Below are 22,297 nucleotides of genomic sequence, written 5' to 3'. Positions count from 1 at the left end.
AGTCTGCCTGACCCATGTCCTGAAGATCCTCACATATTTCCTTATCATTTTCTGTAGGTCCGTCCTCCCCCCCCCCTCCCTCACCCTTAATTTGCTCCTCATGTGATTAAGAAACACTTTTGGGTTGTTCTTTAGCCTTGGTACCTATGTCATTTTTGTATTATCTTCATTGTTCCTTAATTACGCTTGAAATCAGAACTTCTATCGAACAAATCCACAAGGGCCGTGACGAGGATTCGAACCCACGTCCGAGATCATCCCTCCTCATAGAACTTCCATCTGTATTGTGTATTCAGGTTGGGTAAGTCTGCCCCCACTTGTACTGTATGACGGAAGACCTCTTTATCCAACTACCTAAACAGCCTCATTGTTTCTTACGTGTTACAAAACAATTTAGTCGTGTGAATGGCTGTTATGTTACCGCTATACAAAAGCGATGAGTCGTCTGAATGGCTGTTATGTTACCGCTATACAAAAGCGATGAGTCGTCTGAATGGCTGTTATGTTACCGCTATACAAAAGCGATGAGTCGTCTGAATGGCTGTTATGTTACCGCTATACAAAAGCGATGAGTCGTCTGAATGGCTGTTATGTTACCGCTATACAAAAGCGATGAGTCGTCTGAATGGCTGTTATACAAGGCTGTTAGAGGATGTTTTGGAAGCGGCTTTTACACTACGTTTTGTTATTTGCAGAGTGCAAATGGTTGTGTTATTTCTGACGTATATTTTGAGGGTGTTTTAAGAGCGCGCGAGGGAGCGTGCGCGCTGGTGGCACGGAGGCATTAAGAGATTAGGGTGTCCATCCCGGCCAGTCAGGCCCCATGGCCCAGCTGGCTCCATCACGGTTATAGCAGCCGGCTCCTGTTGATACAGCTGGCTTGGCTTCCTCGTCCCTCTTACTCTCTCTCTCTCTGTGAGTCTGTCTCTTGTGCTTCTATCTTATGCTCTCTCTTTTATCTCATCTATCTTTATTATGTCTAAATAGTTATCACGTCTATATATGTATCACCTTTATATCTCTCTCTATCCCCTTTTGTCTCTTCCATCCCCTCCCCCCCGGTACTATCCTAACTACCCTTGACCTCTTCCAAGTGCTATATAGTCGTAACGCCTTGGCGCTTACCCCTCACTATTCCCCCTCCCTCTTCCATATATTGACTATTCCCCTCTATTCCCCTGACTTTTTCCATCCCATATACCCTCTCATATCTTCTCCATCATATTCCTTCTTTATATCTCACCTCATCGGCTCACTACTCCATCTCCCCTCCCTTCTCCCCCTCCCATCACTCTCCATCCCTCCATCACCTCACATTCTCTCCTTCTCTTGCCTTTACTGTTCCTTCTTCGCTCTTCTTCAATTACTTTTCATTATGTCTTTTCTTCCTCAGCATCAACACACGACCAAACAATTCACTCATCACCATATTGACCTCAGCAACATCTCTCAACACCATCATCATCATCTCCCCCTCACTCAGGAAGATGAGACATGTATGGGAAAGTTGGTAGAGGTAGAGTACAGGAACTTCCTGACACAACATGGTGAAGTGGAAGTGACGAAGATCCTCACACAGGACTAACTGACGTTGCAAACAGTTCACAACAACTTGCTGTTGTGAGGTAACTAATCAACTCACAATGAGTGTCCCTGCAAACAAGAAATAACTCACAATGGTCTTCGATTACCGGACAAGGAAGCAGCAGACAGTCAGAATACTGCTTGGGTGGACTTGCTAGTTCCAGCTCCTTGTCCTCATATCCCAGCTCATTGTACTCATATCCCAGCTCCTTGTACTCATATCCCAGCTCCTTGTCCTCATATCCCAGCTCCTTGTTCTCATATCCCAGCTCCTTGTCCTCATATCCCAGCTCCTTGTCCTCATATCCCAGCTCCTTGTTCTCATATCCCAGCTCCTTGTACTCATATCCCAGCTCCTTGTCCTCATATCCCAGCTCCTTGTACTCATATCCCAGCTCCTTGTACTCATATCCCAGCTCCTTGTACTCATATCCCAGCTCCTTGTCCTCATATCCCAGCTGTTTGTCCTCATATCCCAGCTCCTTGTACTCATATCCCAGCTCCTTGTCCTCATATCCCAGCTCCTTGTACTCATATCCCAGCTCCTTGTCCTCATATCCCAGCTCCTTGTCCTCATATCCCAGCTCCTTGTCCTCATATCCCAGCTCCTTGTCCTCATATCCCAGCTCCTTGTACTCATATCCCAGCTCCTTGTCCTCATATCCCAGCTCTCTGTCCTCATATCCCAGCTCCTTGTACTCATATCCCAGCTCCTTGTCCTCATATCCCAGCTCCTTGTCCTCATATCCTAGCTCCTTGTACTCATATCCCAGCTCCTTGTCCTCATATCCCAGCTCCTTGTCCTCATATCCTAGCTCCTTGTACTCATATCCCAGCTCCTTGTACTCATATCCCAGCTCCTTGTCCTCATATCCCAGCTCTTTGTCCTCATATCCCAGCTCCTTGTACTCATATCCCAGCTCCTTGTCCTCATATCCCAGCTCCTTGTCCTCATATCCCAGCTCCTTGTCCTCATATCCCAGCTCCTTGTCCTCATATCCTAGCTCCTTGTCCTCATATCCCAGCTCCTTGTACTCATATCCCAGCTCCTTGTTCTCATATCCCAGCTCCTTGTACTCATATCCCAGCTCCTTGTCCTCATATCCCAGCTCCTTGTCCTCATATCCCAGCTCCTTGTACTCATATCCCAGCTCCTTGTACTCATATCCCAGCTCCTTGTCCTCATATCCCAGCTCCTTGTACTCATATCCCAGCTCCTTGTACTCATATCCCAGCTCCTTGTCCTCATATCCCAGCTCCTTGTACTCATATCCCAGCTCCTTGTACTCATATCCCAGCTCCTTGTCCTCATATCCCAGCTCCTTGTTCTCATATCCCAGCTCCTTGTCCTCATATCCCAGCTCCTTGTTCTCATATCCCAGCTCCTTGTTCTCATATCCCAGCTCCTTGTACTCATATCCCAGCTCCTTGTCCTCATATCCTAGAGGACCGTGTAGATATATTACACAATTTATGAAGAAATATTGTATATATTGTGTAATATAAGGATAAGTACATCACAGTGTCATTGTTACAATGATGCAAAGATACCTACATGACACTGTCATTGTTACAATGATGCAAAGACACCCACAATGATCTGATCTGACCTTTCAGACGCACTCCCATAAACAAACACTCAGCCAACATAGGGAAAGTCGTTGAAGTCAGGAGATGTTGTTGTTATAGATACAACTACTCGGAACAAGTTCCAAGTAGCACGGGCTATGGCGAACCCGTAACTTACCCGGAACAGGAGCGGGGCAACAAGCACGGGCTATGGTGAGCCTCCGAAGTCAGGAGAGCCGTGAGACTGGTGACCAATCAGTGAATGATAATCAGGATCCTGGGTGTTCCCTCCCAGATTGGAATGTGTAAATGAACAATCATATGTGCTGAGGGCGCTGAAGGAGGCCATTTTTGTGTACCTTCCACCCTCTTCTACAGGTTAAGATGTATCTTGAGGTAAGATATAAGTGAGGAGAAGCCGACAGAGGAGCACTGAACTTGCATGTTGGTCACTTCTCACAAGGCTCTTCACTATGGAGGAAAACTTGGTGGTTGAGGGAGAAGATATTTTTGGTAAAAATAGAATTGATCTTGTATATAAGTCATCACGGAGTTTCTGGTACTCACTATCACTTCCACCATCACCACTATCAACCTCCACCACTACCTTCACCACCACCACCTCCACCTACACTACCACCATCACTACCACCACCACCACCACCACTACCTTCACCACCACCACCACCACCTACACTACCACCACCACTACCTTCACCACCACCACCACCTACACTACCACCACCACTACCTTCACCACCTCCACCTACACTACCACCACCACTACCACCACCACCACCACCACTACCTTCACCACCACCACCTCCACCACCACTACCACCACCACCACCACCACTACCTTCACCACCACCACCACCTACACTACCACCACCACTACCACCACCACCACCACCACTACCTTCACCACCACCACCACCACCTACACTACCACCACCACTACTACCACCACCACATACACTACCATCGCCACTAATCAGCAACACTTCCTATACTACCAGCACCACCAACCACCCTCACCATGTACACTACCACCACCCACCACAACCACCACTATCCACCACCAACCACCACCATCCACCAACACACCAACTCCCCAATATGCCGATATTAACCCAGACAACATAACCGATATCCGAGGCAGGAATTTAGCGATTGGAAAGACCACAAAACCTGAGATTAACAGCTCAATAAAGGCCGTCCAATTGGGCCCAAACGGTTTGGTCTGGGACAGCTCCGCCCACATGAAACCTTCTGTTTACTAAGAGGGAAACTCTGCGGTAAACTTCGTCCTAATACATATATACCTCTCTGGGAGTATACGGGTTTACAACTATTGACCTGAGTCAATATACCATAATATGGGATATATATATATATATATATATATATATATATATATATATATATATATATATATATATATATATATATATATATATATATATATATATATATATATATATATATATATATATATATATATAATATGTAGTCGAATATGACCGAAAGGATAAGATCTAACACGAATCTTATCAACATTTCTAATGTTGTTCTTCACTGTCGAGAGTATTTGAAAAGTTAATTCTCCAAAGTTCATTTTCACATTTTATTTATGGTCTGACGCCTAGGAGCATTTCGCATGACACTTCGTACATCTCCAAAGACAATTTTACATACTCTGTTTAATGCTTACATTTATTTTTGGGGTGAGGTGATACAGGACACGAATCAATGGATACATTGCTTGTTTTATCTTCTTCTGTGTTGGTTCGGGGTCTTGAAGTGGGTAGAATGTTATCATGTGCTAATTAGCTGTTGATTGATGGTTTTAACTTTTTGATGTGTAGTGCCTCGCTGATGTCGAGTCTCCTGCTACCGCTGTATCTGTCGATAACTTCTGTGTAGCTTGATAAGATTTCTCTGGGGATGGTCTGGTTGTGTAAGGAGATTATATGCGTCTTGAAGGATCCCTGTTGTTTGTGCATTGTTAATCGCCTAGAAAGAGACGTTGTTGTCTTGTCAATATACTGAGATCTTTGGGGCCGACAGTCCCCAAGAGGGCATGTGAAGGCATAGATGATGTTGGCTTCCTTCAAGGCGTTCTGCTTGGTGTCTGGAGAGTTCTTTATGAGTAGGTTGGCCGCTTTCTTGTTATTGTAGTAGAATGTTAACTGTATCTTCCGATTTGTGTCTGTAGGGATAACGTCCCCCACACCTCCAGTAAGGGACTCAGGCAGCTCCAGGAAGGGACGCAGGCAGCTCCAGGGAGGGACGCAGGCAGCTCCAGGAAGGGACGCAGGCACCTCCAGGAAGGGACGCAGGCAGCTCCAGGAAGGGACGCAGCCAGGCTCCAGGAACGGACGCAGCCAGGCTCCAGGAGAGGACGCAGGCAGCTCCAGGAGGGGACGCAGGCAGCTCCAGGAAGGGACGCAGGCACCTCCAGGAAGGGACGCAGGCACCTCCAGGAAGGGACGCAGGCAGCTCCAGGAAGGGACGCAGCCAGGCTCCAGGAACGGACGCAGCCAGGCTCCAGGAGAGGACGCAGGCAGCTCCAGGAAGGGACGCAGCCAGGCTCCAGGAACGGACGCAGGCAGCTCCAGGAGAGGACGCAGGCAGCTCCAGGAGAGGACGCAGGCAGCTCCAGGAGGGGACGCAGGCAGCTCCAGGAAGGGACGCAGGCACCTCCAGGAAGGGACGCAGGCACCTCCAGGAAGGGACGCAGGCAGCTCCAGGAAGGGACGCAGCCAGGCTCCAGGAACGGACGCAGCCAGGCTCCAGGAGAGGACGCAGGCAGCTCCAGGAAGGGACGCAGCCAGGCTCCAGGAACGGACGCAGGCAGCTCCAGGAGAGGACGCAGGCAGCTCCAGGAACGGACGCAGCCAGGCTCCAGGAGAGGACGCAGGCAGCTCCAGGAGAGGACGCAGGCAGCTCCAGGAAGGGACGCAGCCAGGCTCCAGGAAGGGACGCAGCCAGGCTCCAGGAAGGGACGCAGGCAGGCTCCAGGAAGGGACGCAGCCAGGCTCCAGGAAGGGACGCAGCCAGGCTCCAGGAAGGGACGCAGGCAGGCTCCAGGAAGGGACGCAGTCAGGCTCCAGGAAGGGACGCAGGCAGCTCCAGGAGAGGACGCAGCCAGGCTCCAGGAAGGGACGCAGCCAGGCTCCAGGAAGGGACGCAGCCAGGCTCCAGGAAGGGACGCAGCCAGGCTCCAGGAAGGGACGCAGCCAGGCTCCAGGAAAGGACGCAGCCAGGCTCCAGGAAGGGACGCAGGCAGCTCCAGGAAGGGACGCAGCCAGGCTCCAGGAAGGGACGCAGCCAGGCTCCAGGAAAGGACGCAGCCAGGCTCCAGGAAGGGACGCAGGCAGCTCCAGGAGAGGACGCAGGCAGCTCCAGGAGAGGACGCAGGCAGCTCCAGGAGAGGACGCAGGCAGCTCCAGGAGAGGACGCAGGCAGCTCCAGGAAGGGACGCAGCCAGGCTCCAGGAAGGGACGCAGCCAGGCTCCAGGAAGGGACGCAGGCAGCTCCAGGAGAGGACGCAGGCAGCTCCAGGAGAGGACGCAGGCAGCATCAAGCAATTAGGGAAGCTTAGGACACAAAAGATTGCAAAGTTAAATCAAACGCTGCAGAAAACACTGCCAGAAAAATAGTGAATTATATGAGGCAATTAGAAGGTTCCAAGATATAATGGCAACACTGTCACCATCCTCTGGGCCTCTCATATATATAATGGCAACACTGTCACCATCCTCTGGGCCTCTCATATATATAATGGCAACACTGTCACCATCCTTTGGGCCTCTCATATATATAATGGCAACACTGTCACCATCCTCTGGGCCTCTCATATATATAATGGCAACACTGTCACCATCCTCTGGGCCTCTCATATATATAATGGCAACACTGTCACCATCCTCTGGGCCTCTCATATAGGAGTTGTTATAGACAATTATACAATGAATTGATATATAGAACAACGGAAGTCTTAATATAGCTGCCAAATAGTCCATTACTTAGGCCGTATTTAAGGATGAAACGGTTCAACTTGTCCTCACACTTAACGGGCTACAATTTTGGAACTGTAGAACAACGCATCGAAATTCCCTTTGCTTTACTAAGCGTTTTAAGCGTTTTAAGCGTTTTAAGCTTTCTAAGCGTTCTAAGCGTTCTAAGCGTACTAAGCGTTCTAAGCGTACTAAGCATACTAAGCATTCTAAGCGTACTAAGAGTTCTAAGTGTACTAAGCATTCTAAGCGTACTAAGCATACTAAGCATTCTAAGCGTACTAAGCGTACTAAGCATACTAAGCATTCTAAGCGTACTAAGCGTTCTAAGCGTACTAAGCGTTCTAAGTGTACTAAGCATTCTAAGCGTACTAAGCATACTAAGCATTCTAAGCGTACTAAGCTTACTAAGCATTCTAAGCATACTAAGCATTCTAAGCATACTAAGCATTCTAAGCGTACTAAGCGTTCTAAGCGTACTAAGCATTCTAAGCGTACTAAGCGTTCTAAGCGTACTAAGCGTTCTAAGCGTACTAAGCGTTCTAAGCGTTCTAAGCTTTCTAAGCGTACAAAGCGTACTAAGCATTCTAAGAGTTCTAAGCGTACAAAGTGTACTAAGCGTATTAAGCGTACCGGTATTTACGCTTCGTCCAAAGGACAACGTCATCCGTTAAAGCGCTGGAGCCAGATTCACGAAGCAGTTACGCAAGCACATACGAACCTGTCCATCTTTTCTCAATCTTTGGCGGCTTTGTTTACAATTATTAAACATTTAATGAGCTCCGAAGCACCAGGAGGCTGTTTATAACAATAACAACAGTTGATTGGCAAGTTTGTATCCTTGTAAACTGTTTAATAAATGTAACCAAAGCCGTCAAAGATTGAGGAAAGATGTACACGTTCTTAAGTACTTGCGTAACTGCTTCGTGAATCTGGCTCCCTGGATTCGTACACTTAAGTATGGTTAAGACCAAGACTGCGCCTGGTCGTCCAGGACTTAAGACCAAGACTGCGTCTGGTCGTCCAGGACTTAAGACCAAGACTGCGCCTGGTCGTCCAGGACTTAAGACCAAGACTGCGCCTGGTCGTCCAGGACTTAAGACCAAGACTGCGTCTGGTCGTCCAGGACTTAAGACCAAGACTGCGCCTGGTCGTCCAGGACTTAAGACCAAGACTACGTCTGGTCGTCCAGGACTTAAGACCAAGACTGCGCCTGGTCGCCAGGACTTAAGACCAAGACTGCGTCTGGTCGTCCAGGACTTAAGACCAAGACTGCGTCTAGTCGCCCAGGACTTAAGAGCAAGACTGCGTCTAGTCGCCCATGACTTAAGACCAAGACTGCGCCTGGTCGCCCAGGACTTAAGACCAAGACTGCGTCTAGTCGCCCAGGACTTAAGACCAAGACTGCGTCTGGTCGCCCAGGACTTAAGACCAAGACTGCGCCTGGTCGCCCAGGACTTAAGACCAAGACTGCGCCTGGTCGCCCAGGACTTAAGACCAAGACTGCGCCTGGTCGCCCAGGACTAAAGACCAAGACTGCGCCTGGTCGCCCAGGACTTAAGACCAAGACTGCGTCTGGTCGTCCAGGACTTAAGACCAAGACAAGCAGGGAGACGAAACACAAGATGAGGAAGAGAAGCAGGTAAAGAGGAGTAGCCGGAAGAGACGCGGATAAAAGGGAAGGGGGGCATGCCTGAGAGGGAGAGGTAGGGGGAGGGGGGGTGAGAAGCAAGGGATGATCTGAGGGGAGACGGAAGTGAGGGGAATTAAAAACACAGTGAAAACAAAGAAGAAGTTCTGAACGGGAATTGTGGAGTTCAAGAGAGAGAGAGAGAGAGGGAGGAAGGGAGAGAGAGTGGGAGAGAGAGAGAGAGAGGGAGGAAGGGAGAGAGAGAGTTGGAGTGAGAGAGAGGGAGGGATAGAGAGAGGGAGAGAAAAGACACAATGACTGGATCGTTAGAGAGAGCCGACCACCACTGTTCGCTTGTTTGAGACATTGACACACACACACACACACACTTTGTGTGTGTGTGTGTGTGTGGGTGTGGAGTTGTGCTTACGGGGGTTGAGCTCTGGCTCTTTGGTCCCGCCTCTCAACTGTCAATCAACTGATGTACAGATTCCTGAGCCTACTGGGCTCTATCATATCTACATTTGAACCTTGTGTATGGAGTCAGCCTCCACCACATCACTTCCAAGTGCATTCCACCTGTTAACCACTCTGACACTGAAAAAGTTCTTTCTAACGTCCCTGTGGCTCATTTGGGCACTCAGTTTCCACCTGTGTCCCCTTGTTCGCGCACCACCAGTGTTAAACAGTTTATCTTTATCTACCCTGTCAATTTCCCTGAGAATTTTGTAGGTAGTGATCATGTCTCCCCTTACTCCTCTGTCTTCCAATGTCGTAAGGTGCATTTCACGCCGCCTTTCCTCAAAGTTCATGCCTCTTAGTTCTGGGACTAGCCTAGTGGCATACCTCTGAACTTTTTCAGGTTTCGTCTTGTGCTTGACAAGGTACGGGCTCCATGCTGGGGCTGCATACTCCAGGATTGGTCTTACATATGTGGTGTACAAGATTCTGAATGATTCCTTACACAGGTTCCTGAACGTTGTTCTGATGTTAGCCAGCCTCGCATATGCCGCAGACGTTATTCTTTTTATGTGGGCTTCAGGAGACAGGTTTGGTGTGATATCAACTCCTAGATCTTTCTCTCTGTCCGTTTCATTAAGTACTTCATCTCCTATTCTGTATCCTGTGTCTTGCCTCCTGTTTCCACTGCCTAGTTTCATTACCTTACATTTACTCGGGTTGAACTTTAGTAGCCATTTGTTGGACCATTCATTCAGTTTGTCTAGGTCCTCTTGTAGCTTCATACTATCTTCCTGTCTTAATCCTCCTCATAATTTTTGCATCATCAGCAAACAATGAGAGGAACTTTTCTATACCTTCTGGGAGATCATTTACATATACCAGAAACAGTATAGGTCCAAGGACTGACCCCTGCGGGACTCCACTCGTAACATCTCGCCAATCTGAGACCTCACCCCTCACACAGACTCGTTGTCTCCTGTTGCTTAGGTACTCCTGTATCCACCGGAGTACCTTCCCTTTCACTCCAGCCTGTATCTCCAACTTTCGCACTAGCCTCTTGTGTGGCACTGTATCAAAGGCTTTCTGACAATCCAAAAATATGCAGTCTGCCCACCCTTCTCTTTCTTGCCTTATTTTTGTTGCCTGGTCGTAGAATTCAAGTAACCCTGTGAGGCAGGATCTGCCATCCCTGAACCCATGTTGATGCTGTGTTTCAAAGTTCTTTCGCTCCAGATGCTCCACTAGCTTTCTTCGCACAATCTTCTCCATCAGCTTGCTTGGTATCCAGGTTAGGGAGACTGTCTGAGTGTATACAAAAGTTTATCATAGTCCCAAAAGCACCCTGGAGGCCACTGCTTCCTTCTTCCAGCTTCGTAATAGAGTGGAGAAGCAGCCGGCCAAGCTACTGCTCACTGGAGGCCGAGCCAGCGAGGGACACTCCAGCCGGCTCCAGCAAGCATTAGTACTCTACTGGGACTCCGCCTTTGTATTTCGCTAAAAGCTTTTTCCTCTAATTGAGCCATGGCCGTGACAGCTACGGCCCAGACACGCCTGATTTCTGAGGCATTTCAAATCATATGGCGGCAATGTATACTCGGACGTGTATGTATGTATGTATGTTGGTGTGTATGTATGTATGTGTGAGCGTGAAGCCTGTTGTCTAGAGCGAGAGTGATGGTTCCTCTGCTCTCCCTCCCTCCTTCCCTCTGGTGGAAAGATGGAAAGAGGAGACAGGAGAGGAGTAGAGGAGATAACAGACAGAGGAGACGGAGTGAGGAGAGTGTGACAGGCTGTCCGTCAACACCCTGTCAAGTGATTGGCCGTGACCCCGAGGCCAAGACTGTTGACCTATGCTTAGTTACACTTGGTCGTCTGAGGATTAAGGATTAATTTTACCCTCCTGTTAGAGGCCAGGATAATCCCCAATGGAACAAAGAAACTCCCAGGTGGAGTAACCATTGGAAACACAAATATGTTTGCAGGCGATGAGTCACAATAACGTGGCTGAAGTATGTTGACCAGACCACACACTAGAAGTTGAAGGGACGACGACGTTTCGGTCCGTCCTGGACCATTCTCAAGTCGATTGTGCGACTAATCAATCGACTTGAGAATGGTCCAGGACGGACCGAAACGTCGTCGTCCCTTCAACTTCTAGTGTGTGGTCTGGTCAACACAAATATATTTACCAATAAACAAAAATATATAACCTGGTTAATTATGCCAGACCAAATTCCTCTTATAGTTCATGTTCTTGATATATAGATCAAATAGATTATAGATCACGAATAGATCAAATAGATAATTAATAGATCACATAGATCAGTAATATTACTCAGATCACAATTATATATATATATATATATATATATATATATATATATATATATATATATATATATATATATATATATATATATATATATATATAACCCTGCTGGCCAGGACAGCTGCTTGCCAAACAGCATTAAATAAATATTTTGTTGATAGCGTTGGATATATAACTCTTCTCCTGCACTATATGATATAAAACTTTTAACAATGATAAATATGCTCTATATATTCCCTGAATATATGTAGGTTCCTATTAATCAGAAATTGTATATGTATTTATTTTTTAAATGCCATAGAACAGTTTTAAATAGAAAAATATATATAAATATATTTTTCAATTTAAAAAGTGAAGTGATTACTAACCAGGTTTTGTTACAGGAGAGTGAATAATATATGATGTTTGTCGGCACTGTTGCAAGGGCTCGCATGCTGGGGGGAGAGAGAGATACGTGGGGGGAGACACAGGGAGAGATACATAGCATGAGACACACAGAGTGCAACACATGGATTGCGACAGACGACCCATACAGGAATATGACGACGTCAACATGGAGAGCACCTTGCCTTGACCCCATGTGAGGTCAAGGAGAGCACCTTGCCTTGACCCCATGTGAGGTCATGGAGAGCACCTTGCCTTGACCCCATGTGAGGTCAAGGAGAGCACCTTGCCTTGACCCCATGTGAGGTCAAGGAGAGCACCTTGCCTTGACCCCATGTGAGGTCAAGGAGAGCACCTTGCCTTGACCCCATGTGAGGTCAAGGAGAGCACCTTGCCTTGACCCCATGTGAGGTCAAGGAGAGCACCTTGCCTTGACCCCATGTGAGGTCAAGGAGAGCACCTTGCCTTGACCCCATGTGAGGTCAAGGCGAGTACCTTGACCCCATGTGAGGTCAAGGAGAGCACCTTGCCTTGACCCCATGTGAGGTCAAGGAGAGCACCTTGCCTTGACCCCATGTGAGGTCAAGGAGAGCACCTTGTCTTGACCCCATGTGAGGTCAAGGCGAGCACCTTGCCTAGGGGAGTCGGTCGGCCGAGCGGACAGGACGCTGGACTTGTGATCCTGTGGTCCCGGGATCGATCCCGGGCGCCGGCGAAAAACGTTGGGCAGAGTTTCTTTCACCCTACGCCCCTGTTACCTAGCAGTAAAATAGGTACCTGGGTGTTAGTCAGCTGTCACGGGCTGCTTCCTGGGGGTGGAGGCCTGGTCGAGGACCAGAGGACACTAAAAGCCCCAAAATCATCTCAAGATAACCTCAAGATAAGGATGAAGATAAGGATGCTGCAGATGAAGAAGATAATGCTACTTCCTCTCGCCTCTGAGCTCATCTTTTCCGGTTTGTGACCTACCTGTTCCTCTTTGCTTTAACCTTTGCCCTCCCCCGCCCCCAACCCCCCAATCCCCCCCCCCCCCCTTCCTCTTTCCCCTACCCCTCCCCCTCTCCCCCTAGGACAGGAAAGAGATAATTCCATAACCCTACACGCTATAGGGAAGGAATTATTAGGGCAAAGCGCTAAATAATTATGACTAAATAGCACTGGGAAGGGGTCAGGATTTGGGATGGGACGGAGGGAAGGAATGGTGCCCAACCACTTGTTGACGGTCGGGGATTGAACGCCGACCTGCATGAAGCGAGACCGTCGCTCTACCGTCCAGTCCAAGACGCTAGGCGAGCAGTCACCCTCTGGCAGCCACCAGGGACCAGGTGACTTGGAAGTGGTAAGGGACAACGGGCCAGGTTGGGGACAACGGGTCAGACTGGGGGACAACGGGTCAGGTTGGGGACAACGGGTCAGGCTGGGAACAACGGGTCAGGTTGGGGACAACGGGCCAGGCTGAGGACAACGGGCCAGGCTGGGGACAACGGGCCAGGCCAGGGACAACGGGCCAGGCTGGGGGACAACGGGCCAGGCCAGGGACAACGGGCCAGGCTGGGGGACAACGGGCCAGGCTGGGGGACAACGGGCCAGGCCAGGGACAACGGGCCAGGCTGGGGACAACGGGCTAGGCTGGGTGACAACGGGCCAGGCCAGGGACAACGGACCAGGCTGGGGGACAACGGGCTAGGCTGGGGACAACGGGGCAAAGATTGAGGAAAGATGTACACGTTCGTAAGTACTTGCGTAACTGCTTCGTGAATCTGGCTCCTGATATGCTCCCAGAGGCCCTCGACGGCCGCAATATACCAACACGCTTCCGCATACTCAAATATATCCTGGTATATATATATATATATATATATATATATATATATATATATATATATATATATATATATATATATATATATATATATATATATATATATATATATATATATATATATATATCCCCCTCCCTCTGCTCGAGCGCATCTCCCCGGCCCCATAGCCACTGAGCGGCCCGGTTACCTCACACAATACTCTAGGCCTCTAGGATGACTTTCAGTTATTGACTCCATTTTACAGACCCAAATAAATAAAATCACCGTTTTCTTTTTCAGATCCTGTGAACGATTTGACGTCCCACTAATTCATTTTTTTACGTGTTGTAATAGCCTGAGGGTCGCTCTGAACGACTAGCTGTCGGGGTAGAGAGTCGATAGTCTCTGCCTTGTCTGTCGATCTGATCGACATTTTTGTCACCCCCATAAATCTCCACACATTCAGAGTTCTATTTTCCTCCTATTATTGGGCTTTGCAGCTTCCTCATATATATTTATATATATATATTTATTTATTTATATATTCCTCATATATATTTATATTTATATATATATTTTATATATATTTGTTTATATTTATATTTCCCTCATATAGTCCAGTAATAAGAAAAAAATCGTGTCTTCACGTAAGATAAAATTCTATATTCGATTCACCTGGGCTCTAGGAGGCTCGAACCCTGGACCCATGTGTGTGTGAGGACGAAGCTTAGAGTTATAAAAGCTCTATATATATGTTTCCTGAGACCTGCCGCCTGACTGGTGCCAGGACTGAGGGGCTTGGAGAACGAGGAAAGACTGAGGGAACTGGGGTTACTGCCTCGTGTAAGAGATGGGAGAGAGGAGACATGATTGTGACGTGCAAGATCCTATGAGGTGTTGACACAGTTGAAAGGAAAATAACGAGCTGTTTAGCAGATGATTTACAGGGATGTAAGGAACTACTTTGTTAATATGAGAGTAGTTAGTTGATGACTTGGAGGAGGAGGTTGAGGTTATTAGAATGAATAGATTGAAAAGTAAGGTGGGATAGACATCTATGGCGTTGGGCACTGTTGGGCACCGTTGGGCACTGTTGGGCACTGTTGGGCACCGTTGGGCACCGTTGGGCACTGTTGGGCACCGTTGGGCACTGTTGGGCACCGTTGGGCACCGTTGGGCACCGTTGGGCACTGTTGGGCACCGTTGGGCACTGTTGGACACCGTTGTATTAGATGACCAACAGCTGAAATGGCGGGGCCCAACAGCCGACGCTCGGCCCTGTACGGATAGTTTGGTGAGTTAAGAAATTAGGTGAGTAGACACACACACACACACACACACACACACACACACACACACACACACACACACACACACACACACACACACACACACACACACACACACACACACACGCACCCCACACACACACACACACACACACACACACACACACACACACACACACACACACACACACACACACACACATACACACACACACACACACACACACACACACACACACACACACACACACACACACACACACACACACACACACATACACACACACACACACACACACACACACACACACACACACACACACACACACACACACACACACACACACACACACACACACACACACACACACACACAGGGGGGGGCCTGGTAGCCTGGTGGATAGCGCGCAGGGCTCGTAATTCTGTGGCGTGGGTTCGATTCCCGCACGAGGCAGAAACAAATGGGCAAAGTTTCTTTCTCCCTGAATGCCCCTGTTACCTAGCAGTAAATAGGTACCTGGGAGTTAGTCAGCTGTCACGGGCTGCTTCCTGGGGTGTGTGTGTGGTGTGAAAAAAAAAAGTAGTTAGTAAACAGTTGATTGACAGTTGAGAGGCGGACCGAAAGAGTAGAGCTCAACCCCCGCAAGCACAACTAGGTGAATACACACACACACACACACATACACACACACACACACACACACACACACACACACACACACACACACACACACACACACACACACACACACACACACACACACACACACACACACACATCTGAAGAATAAGATAAAAGGGAGACAGTGTAAGATATGAAGGATAAGGACAAGCGGAGACAGAGAGAGGCAACGAAAAGATTAACACCAACAATAAAGATAAAGATAGGAGATAACACAACAACCAAAGCTTCAATAAACAATGCCAAGAAGCAAACAAAAATAAGCAGGAGGAAGTACGTAAAACACATAAAACAGAAAATAAGCTCAACAGACGCAACAGAACTGGGAATTAATACGAAAACAACAGAAGTTTATGAGAAAAAATCCTTTGAAAATATCCTAGCATTTTAAGTCTTGAAAATAACTGAGCCATATACGAGGGAAAATGTGTGTGAATTACCAAGTGACTAGAGACTATGCAAAAGGGGGAAAAGAACCAGCAGGAAATGACAAGAACCTTCGTGACGAACTGAGAGCCAGATAGCACGCAGCATTCCAGACCCCGGCGGAACAACTCCCACTACCAACAAGGAAAGAAATCGCCAAGACGAGCGCCTGACAAATATTGGGGTCACTGAAGGAGAAATGATGACACGATCAGCATCACTAGATACTAAAGACAGGAAATTCCATTGTGAGTTGAGCACTCTCAGTATGGGTGTCTAACTCTACAGAGATGCTCGATATTCAAACAGCTTTGGCACATGTTTTTGCTGAACACCGAACAACGCACATAGCTACAAGTGGCTTTACAAGAGTGTAATTACCGTACTATGCTATGTATTCTCACAAACCCAATGTACCTTCTTGTATATAAATAAATAAATAAATAAATAAATAAGCTACACACAGAGATCACACTAACGTGATGCATCAAATGAACAAATCCACAAGGGCCGTGACGAGGATTCGAACCTGTGTCCAGGAGCATCCCAGACACTGCCTTAAATCCTGTCTTAATCCTCTAATTAATGCCTGCCTTAATCGACTGTCGTAGCTCAGTCGATTAAGGCAGTGTCTGGAATGCTCCCGGACGCAGGTTCGAATCCTCGTCACGGCCCTTGTGGATTTATTCACTTAACGCACATAGGTTTGAGAACTGCCATTGAGACCTTATAAGAAGAACACTTTTATGAGAACATCCACTTGACCACAAATGTTATAACATTAATGAAAACACCGGATCTTCAATTTGGTCGGATACGTATCAACCGAGCGCCAAGTCATGTAGGAACACTAGGGAATGACATTGCAGACGAAGTTGCAAAGCTTTAAACTAAGAGGAGGATTGTAGACATTTACATACTACAGAGTTTAAGACATATTAAGAAAGTAATTATAGAGAAATAGAGCAATACAGAAGATGTACAGTGACCACAACACAGCAGTTGCAACATCAGGATCTGCGGGTTGGTACAAGAATTTAACCAACTATGAAACATATTTTGATGAAAGGGAACAATAATAAAACAGAAGTACAGTTACATTGCATCAGGCTTAGAGACCCATGTACATGGGAAATAGGCTTACAGGTTGCGGAAGATGAGAGGAAATGTCAGCACTGTGGAGAACTGCCCGACACACCTCTGGAACATTATCTAACACAGTGGACAGAACATAGACAGACAGGGACAGAGACAGTAGATAGATGGACGGATAGATAGACACGTGAGAGACAGACAGACCCGCCCGCCAAACACACACCGAAACTACGACGTTGGTACAACGTTCGAACAAGTTTTAACACCTCCTAACCAGTTATAACAACCAATATAGCAAGTTGTAACAACGTTCTAATACGTCATAAACACGTTAACCCAAGATGTAACAACTTTATTACAAGTTGTAACAAGCGGAAAATAGAGACAGTTTCGGTTTGTGTTTCCAGGGCGGGCACCGTCGAGTACCCACTAGTCTTTGTACCCGACTTACCCAAAGGATGGAGGCCAGTTGCCTTGGGCTAGCCTCACCCAACTTTGCAGGGTGAATACTCTGGCATACAGGACGGACATAGGTTGATCGGAGCTGCCAGAATTCAAGAGGGAATGATATAAGTTAATGAGTCGGGACACACGAGAATTGTAAAATTCTCCAAGATAACCCAGACAAACATCAGAGTTAGTTCGAGAATGGCCACTGGATTTCAATACTAGGAAGTGCAAGGTGACGAAACGTGAAAAGACGACCAAAAGGATGGAGAACAGTGAAGGAAATCTTCCTCATTGAAAGGATTAGATATGAAGACATATGAGTTGATTTAACACAGTCATTCTCCTATGGAACATCTAAATAAAATACCATCAGCAACATGCTGATGTAAATTTATGAACATCATAACAGCATTCAGAACCTAGGTAAGAAGGCCTTCAGAGTACTTCACCTACATAAGACCAGTTCTGAAGCATGCAGCCCTATCGCAGAGTCCCACCTCAAAAAGCCTCTTAAGGAAACTTTGAAGGAACAGAGATTTGGAGGTAGTGTCGTCCTAGAATTACGAAGGATGAGGCATACAGAACTACTGAAGGAGCTGAACCGAATATTACTAGAATTAAAAGTCGAAGAACTATCTAAACATCATGTACTGAGGTTTGACTAGAGTGAAAAATAGGAACACTTCACAAGTGTAGGAACAGATGAACCAGTGAGATCGTTTAGCATAAGAATAACAGGAAAAGGAAATGAACTAAACAAGTAGGTTGTTGAAGTCAGCCATATTTATAATTTCCAGTATAAATGTGATATAGAGAAATTTGCAGTCATTGGATTAGACAACCAGTTGCCGGAAAGATGGGGCCCAAGGTCTGAAGTTTATCCTTTATGCACAAACTGTCGAGTGCAATCAAGGAGAAAAAACACAAACACAAAACACAAATACATAAAAACACAAACATAAAAGCACAAACAGAGACACACACACACGCCAAGAGTAGTAGCAGCAGTAATATACAACCCTCCACCACATGACACAAGACCCAGTCAAGAGTATGACAACAACAACATGGCAGTTAACACTATAATTGAGAGGGCAGCCTCTGCTGCCTGGAGAAATAGATCCCACCTGCTCATCATGGGCGACTTCAATCACGGAAGGATAGACTGGGAGAGCAAGGAACTACATGGAGGAGAGGAAACATGGAGAGCTAAACTATTGGAGGTGGCGACAAGAAACCTTTTAATTCAGCATGTCAGAGGACGCACAGGAATGAGAGGCAACTATACTCGACCTAGTCTTCACTCTGAAAGACTCAGACATAAGGGAAATCGGTTTCCAAGCTCCCGTGGGAATGAGTGATCACAGTGTACTGATATTTGAGTACCTGGTCTGGTTAAGGTACTTAAGGAAGGCCACAGAAAACAAAAGGTTGGCATTCCGAAAGGGAAACTATGAGGAGATAAGGAAATTCCTAACAGATATAACATGGGAAACCGCTCAGGGAAAAGACGGCCCAAGACATGATGGACTACATCACGCAGAAGTGTAAGGAGGCAGCAGAACAGTTCGTCCCAGTCCAAAAGGAAAAAAATGAAATGCAGATGAGAAACCCATGGTTTAATCAGAGATGTAGGCTAGCAAAACAATTAAGTACAAGGGCGTGGAGAAACTATAGAAATAACAGGACACTGGAGAGCAGAGTAAGATACCAGAGTGTCAGGAATGAATACGTCAGGATGAGAAGAGAGGCAGAGCGATAATATGAAAATGACATAGCGAGCAAGGCCAAGACTCAACCTAAATTGCTGCATAGCCACATCAGGAGAAAAACAACAGTGAAGGAACAGGTAATGAAATTGAACGCAAGGGAAGACCGATTCACAACAAACGACAAGGAAGTGTGCGAAGAACTCAATAAGAAATGCCAGGAGGTCTTCACAGTAGAGCAAGGAGAAGTCTCAGAAATAAGATAGAGAATATCTAACCAGACAACACTAGAGGAGTGGGGAGGTGAGGAACAATCTGCTAGAATTGGACGTGACAAAGGCTATAGGCCCGGATGGAATCTCACCATGGATACTGAAGGAAGGAGCAGAAGCTCTGTGCCAGCCACTCTCCATGGTGTACTGCAAGTCACTGGTGACAGGTGAATTGCTAAAAATTCAGAAGATGGCCAATGGAGTCCCAATATGCAAAAAGGGTGATAGGCAGGAGGCACTGAACTACAGGCCAGTGTTCCTAACTTTCATTCCATGCAAGCTGATGGAAAAGATTGCGTGAAAACAACTAGTAGAACATCTGGAGCGAAAGAACTTAGTAACACAACACCAGCATGGGTTCAGGGATGGCAAATCATGCCTTACAGGATTTTTTGACTTCTACGACCAGGCAACACAAATCAGGCGAAATAGAGAGGGATGGGCAGACTGCATATTTTTGGATTGCCAGAAAACCTCACAGCACCACCAACACACCTCACAGCGCCTGCAGACCTCCTCACAGCGCCTGCAGACCTCCTCACAGCGCCTGCAGACCTCCTCACAGCGCCTGCAGACCTCCTCACAGCGCCTGCAGACCTCCTCACAGCGCCTGCAGACCTCATCACAGCGCCTGCAGACCTCCTCACAGCGCCTGCAGACCGCCTCACAGCGCCTGCAGACCTCCTCACAGCGCCTGCAGACCGCCTCACAGCGCCTGCAGACCTCCTCACAGCGCCTGCAGACCTCCTCACAGCGCCTGCAGACCGCCTCACAGCGCCTGCAGACCTCCTCACAGCGCCTGCAGACCGCCTCACAGCGCCTGCAGACCGCCTCACAGCGCCTGCAGACCTCCTCACAGCGCCTGCAGACCGCCTCACAGCGCCTGCAGACCTCCTCACAGCGCCTGCAGACCGCCTCACAGCGCCTGCAGACCGCCTCACAGCGCCTGCAGACCGCCTCACAGCGCCTGCAGACCTCCTCACAGCGCCTGCAGACCTCCTCACAGCGCCTGCAGACCACCTCACAGCGCCTCAGGTAAACTCATCAAACTGTGCAGGATGATACCATTAACTTCCCCCTCTCAACCTTTGATGATATTTGGCAAAATCCGTGAAAGGTTTTCCCTCTGTCGGTGCAAATGGTGGCGCTCCTCCCTGAGGCCCGGGGCGGTGGTGGAGGAGCAGGTGGTGGAGGAGCAGGTGGTGGAGGAGCAGGTGGTGGAGGAGCAGGTGGTGGAGGAGCAGGTGGTGGACGAGCAGGTGGTGGAAGAGCAGGTGGTGGAGGAACAGGTGGAGGAGGAGCAGGTGGAGCAGGTGGAGGAGGAGCAGGTAGAGGAGGAGCAGGTGGAGGAGAAGCAGGTGGATGAGGAGCAGGTGGAGCAGGTGGAGGAGGAGAAGGTAGAGGAGGAGCAGGTGGAGGAGGAGCAGGTGGAGTAGGAGCAGGTGGAGGAGGAGCAGGTGGTGGAGGAGCAGGTGGAGCAGGTGGAGGAGGAGCAGGTAGAGGAGGAGCAGTTGGAGGAGGAGCAGGTGGAGGAGGAGCAGGTGGTGGAGGAGCAGGTGGTGGAGGAACAGGTGGAGGAGGAGCAGGTGGAGCAGGTGGAGGAGGAGCAGGTAGAGGAGGAGCAGGTGGAGGAGGAGCCGGTGGAGGAGGAGCAGGTGGAGGAGGAGCAGGTGGTGGAGGAGCAGGTGGAGTAGGAGCAGGTGGTGGAGGAGCAGGTGGAGGAGGAGCAGGTGGAGTAGGAGCAGGTGGTGGAGGAGCAGGTGGAGTAGGAGCAGGTGGTGGAGGAGCAGGTGGAGGAGGAGCAGGTGGAGTAGGAGCAGGTGGTGGAGGAGCAGGTGGTGGAGGAGCAGGTGGAGGAGGAGCAGGTGGAGGCGGAGCAGGTGGAGCTGGAGTAGGTGGTGGAGGAGCAGGTGGTGGAGGAGCAGGTGGAGGAGGAGCAGGTGGAGGAGGAGCAGATGGAGTAGGAGCAGGTGGAGGAGGAGCAGGTGGTGGAGGAGCAGGTGGTGGAGGAACAGGTGGAGGAGGAGCAGGTGGAGCAGGTGGAGCAGGTGGTGGAGGAGCAGGTGGAGGAGGAGCAGGTGGAGGAGGAGAAGGTGGAGGAGGAGCTGGTGGAGTAGGAGCTGGTGGAGTAGGAGCTGGTGGAGTAGGAGCTGGTGGAGGAGCAGCAGGTGGAGGAGGAGCAGGTGGAGGAGGAGCAGGTGGTGGAGGAGCAGGTGGTGGAGGAGCAGGTGGAGTAGGAGCAGGTGGTGCACGAGCAGGTGGAGGAGGAGCAGGTGGAGGAGGAGCAGGTGGTGGAGGAGCAGGTGGTGGAGGAGCAGGTGGAGGAGGAGAAGGTGGAGGAGGAGCTGGTGGAGTAGGAGCTGGTGGAGTAGGAGCTGGTGGAGGAGCAGCCGGTGGAGGAGGAGCAGGTGGAGGAGGAGCAGGTGGTGGAGGAGCAGGTGGTGGAGGAGCAGGTGGAGTAGGAGCAGGTGGTGGACGAGCAGGTGGAGGAGGAGCAGGTGGAGGAGGAGCAGGTGGTGGAGGAGCAGGTGGTGGAGGAGCAGGTGGAGGAGGAGAAGGTGGAGGAGGTGGAGCAGGTGGTGGAGGAGCAGG

At 48.7% G+C, this 22,297-nt stretch overlaps 2 protein-coding genes across 2 annotated transcripts in view; both read left to right on the top strand.

Moving 5' to 3' along the window:
* The first annotated feature begins 8,135 nt into the window (after positions 1–8,135).
* LOC123763042 (protein SPT2 homolog) lies at positions 8,136–8,702 on the top strand. The gene has a single exon (XM_045749989.1). The coding sequence runs from the start codon at positions 8,136–8,138 to the stop codon at positions 8,700–8,702; it is 567 nt and encodes a 188-aa protein (XP_045605945.1).
* A 98-nt stretch (positions 8,703–8,800) lies between these two features.
* Positions 8,801–22,297, top strand: part of LOC123763043 (tropomyosin-like) — a 24,949-nt gene continuing 11,452 nt past the window's right edge. Inside the window, exons 1-3 of the mRNA XM_069302283.1 lie at positions 8,801–8,817; positions 18,134–18,371; positions 20,175–20,740. Of these exons, the coding sequence (XP_069158384.1) occupies positions 8,801–8,817; positions 18,134–18,371; positions 20,175–20,740 (821 nt within the window). The remainder of the gene's footprint in view (positions 8,818–18,133; positions 18,372–20,174; positions 20,741–22,297) is intronic.

This window comes from Procambarus clarkii, chromosome 47 (assembly GCF_040958095.1).
Source record: "Procambarus clarkii isolate CNS0578487 chromosome 47, FALCON_Pclarkii_2.0, whole genome shotgun sequence".
Lineage (NCBI taxonomy): Eukaryota > Metazoa > Arthropoda > Malacostraca > Decapoda > Cambaridae > Procambarus > Procambarus clarkii.
The sequence above is the reverse complement of the archived record's forward strand: the minus strand, read 5'-3'. Positions and strand labels throughout refer to the sequence as shown.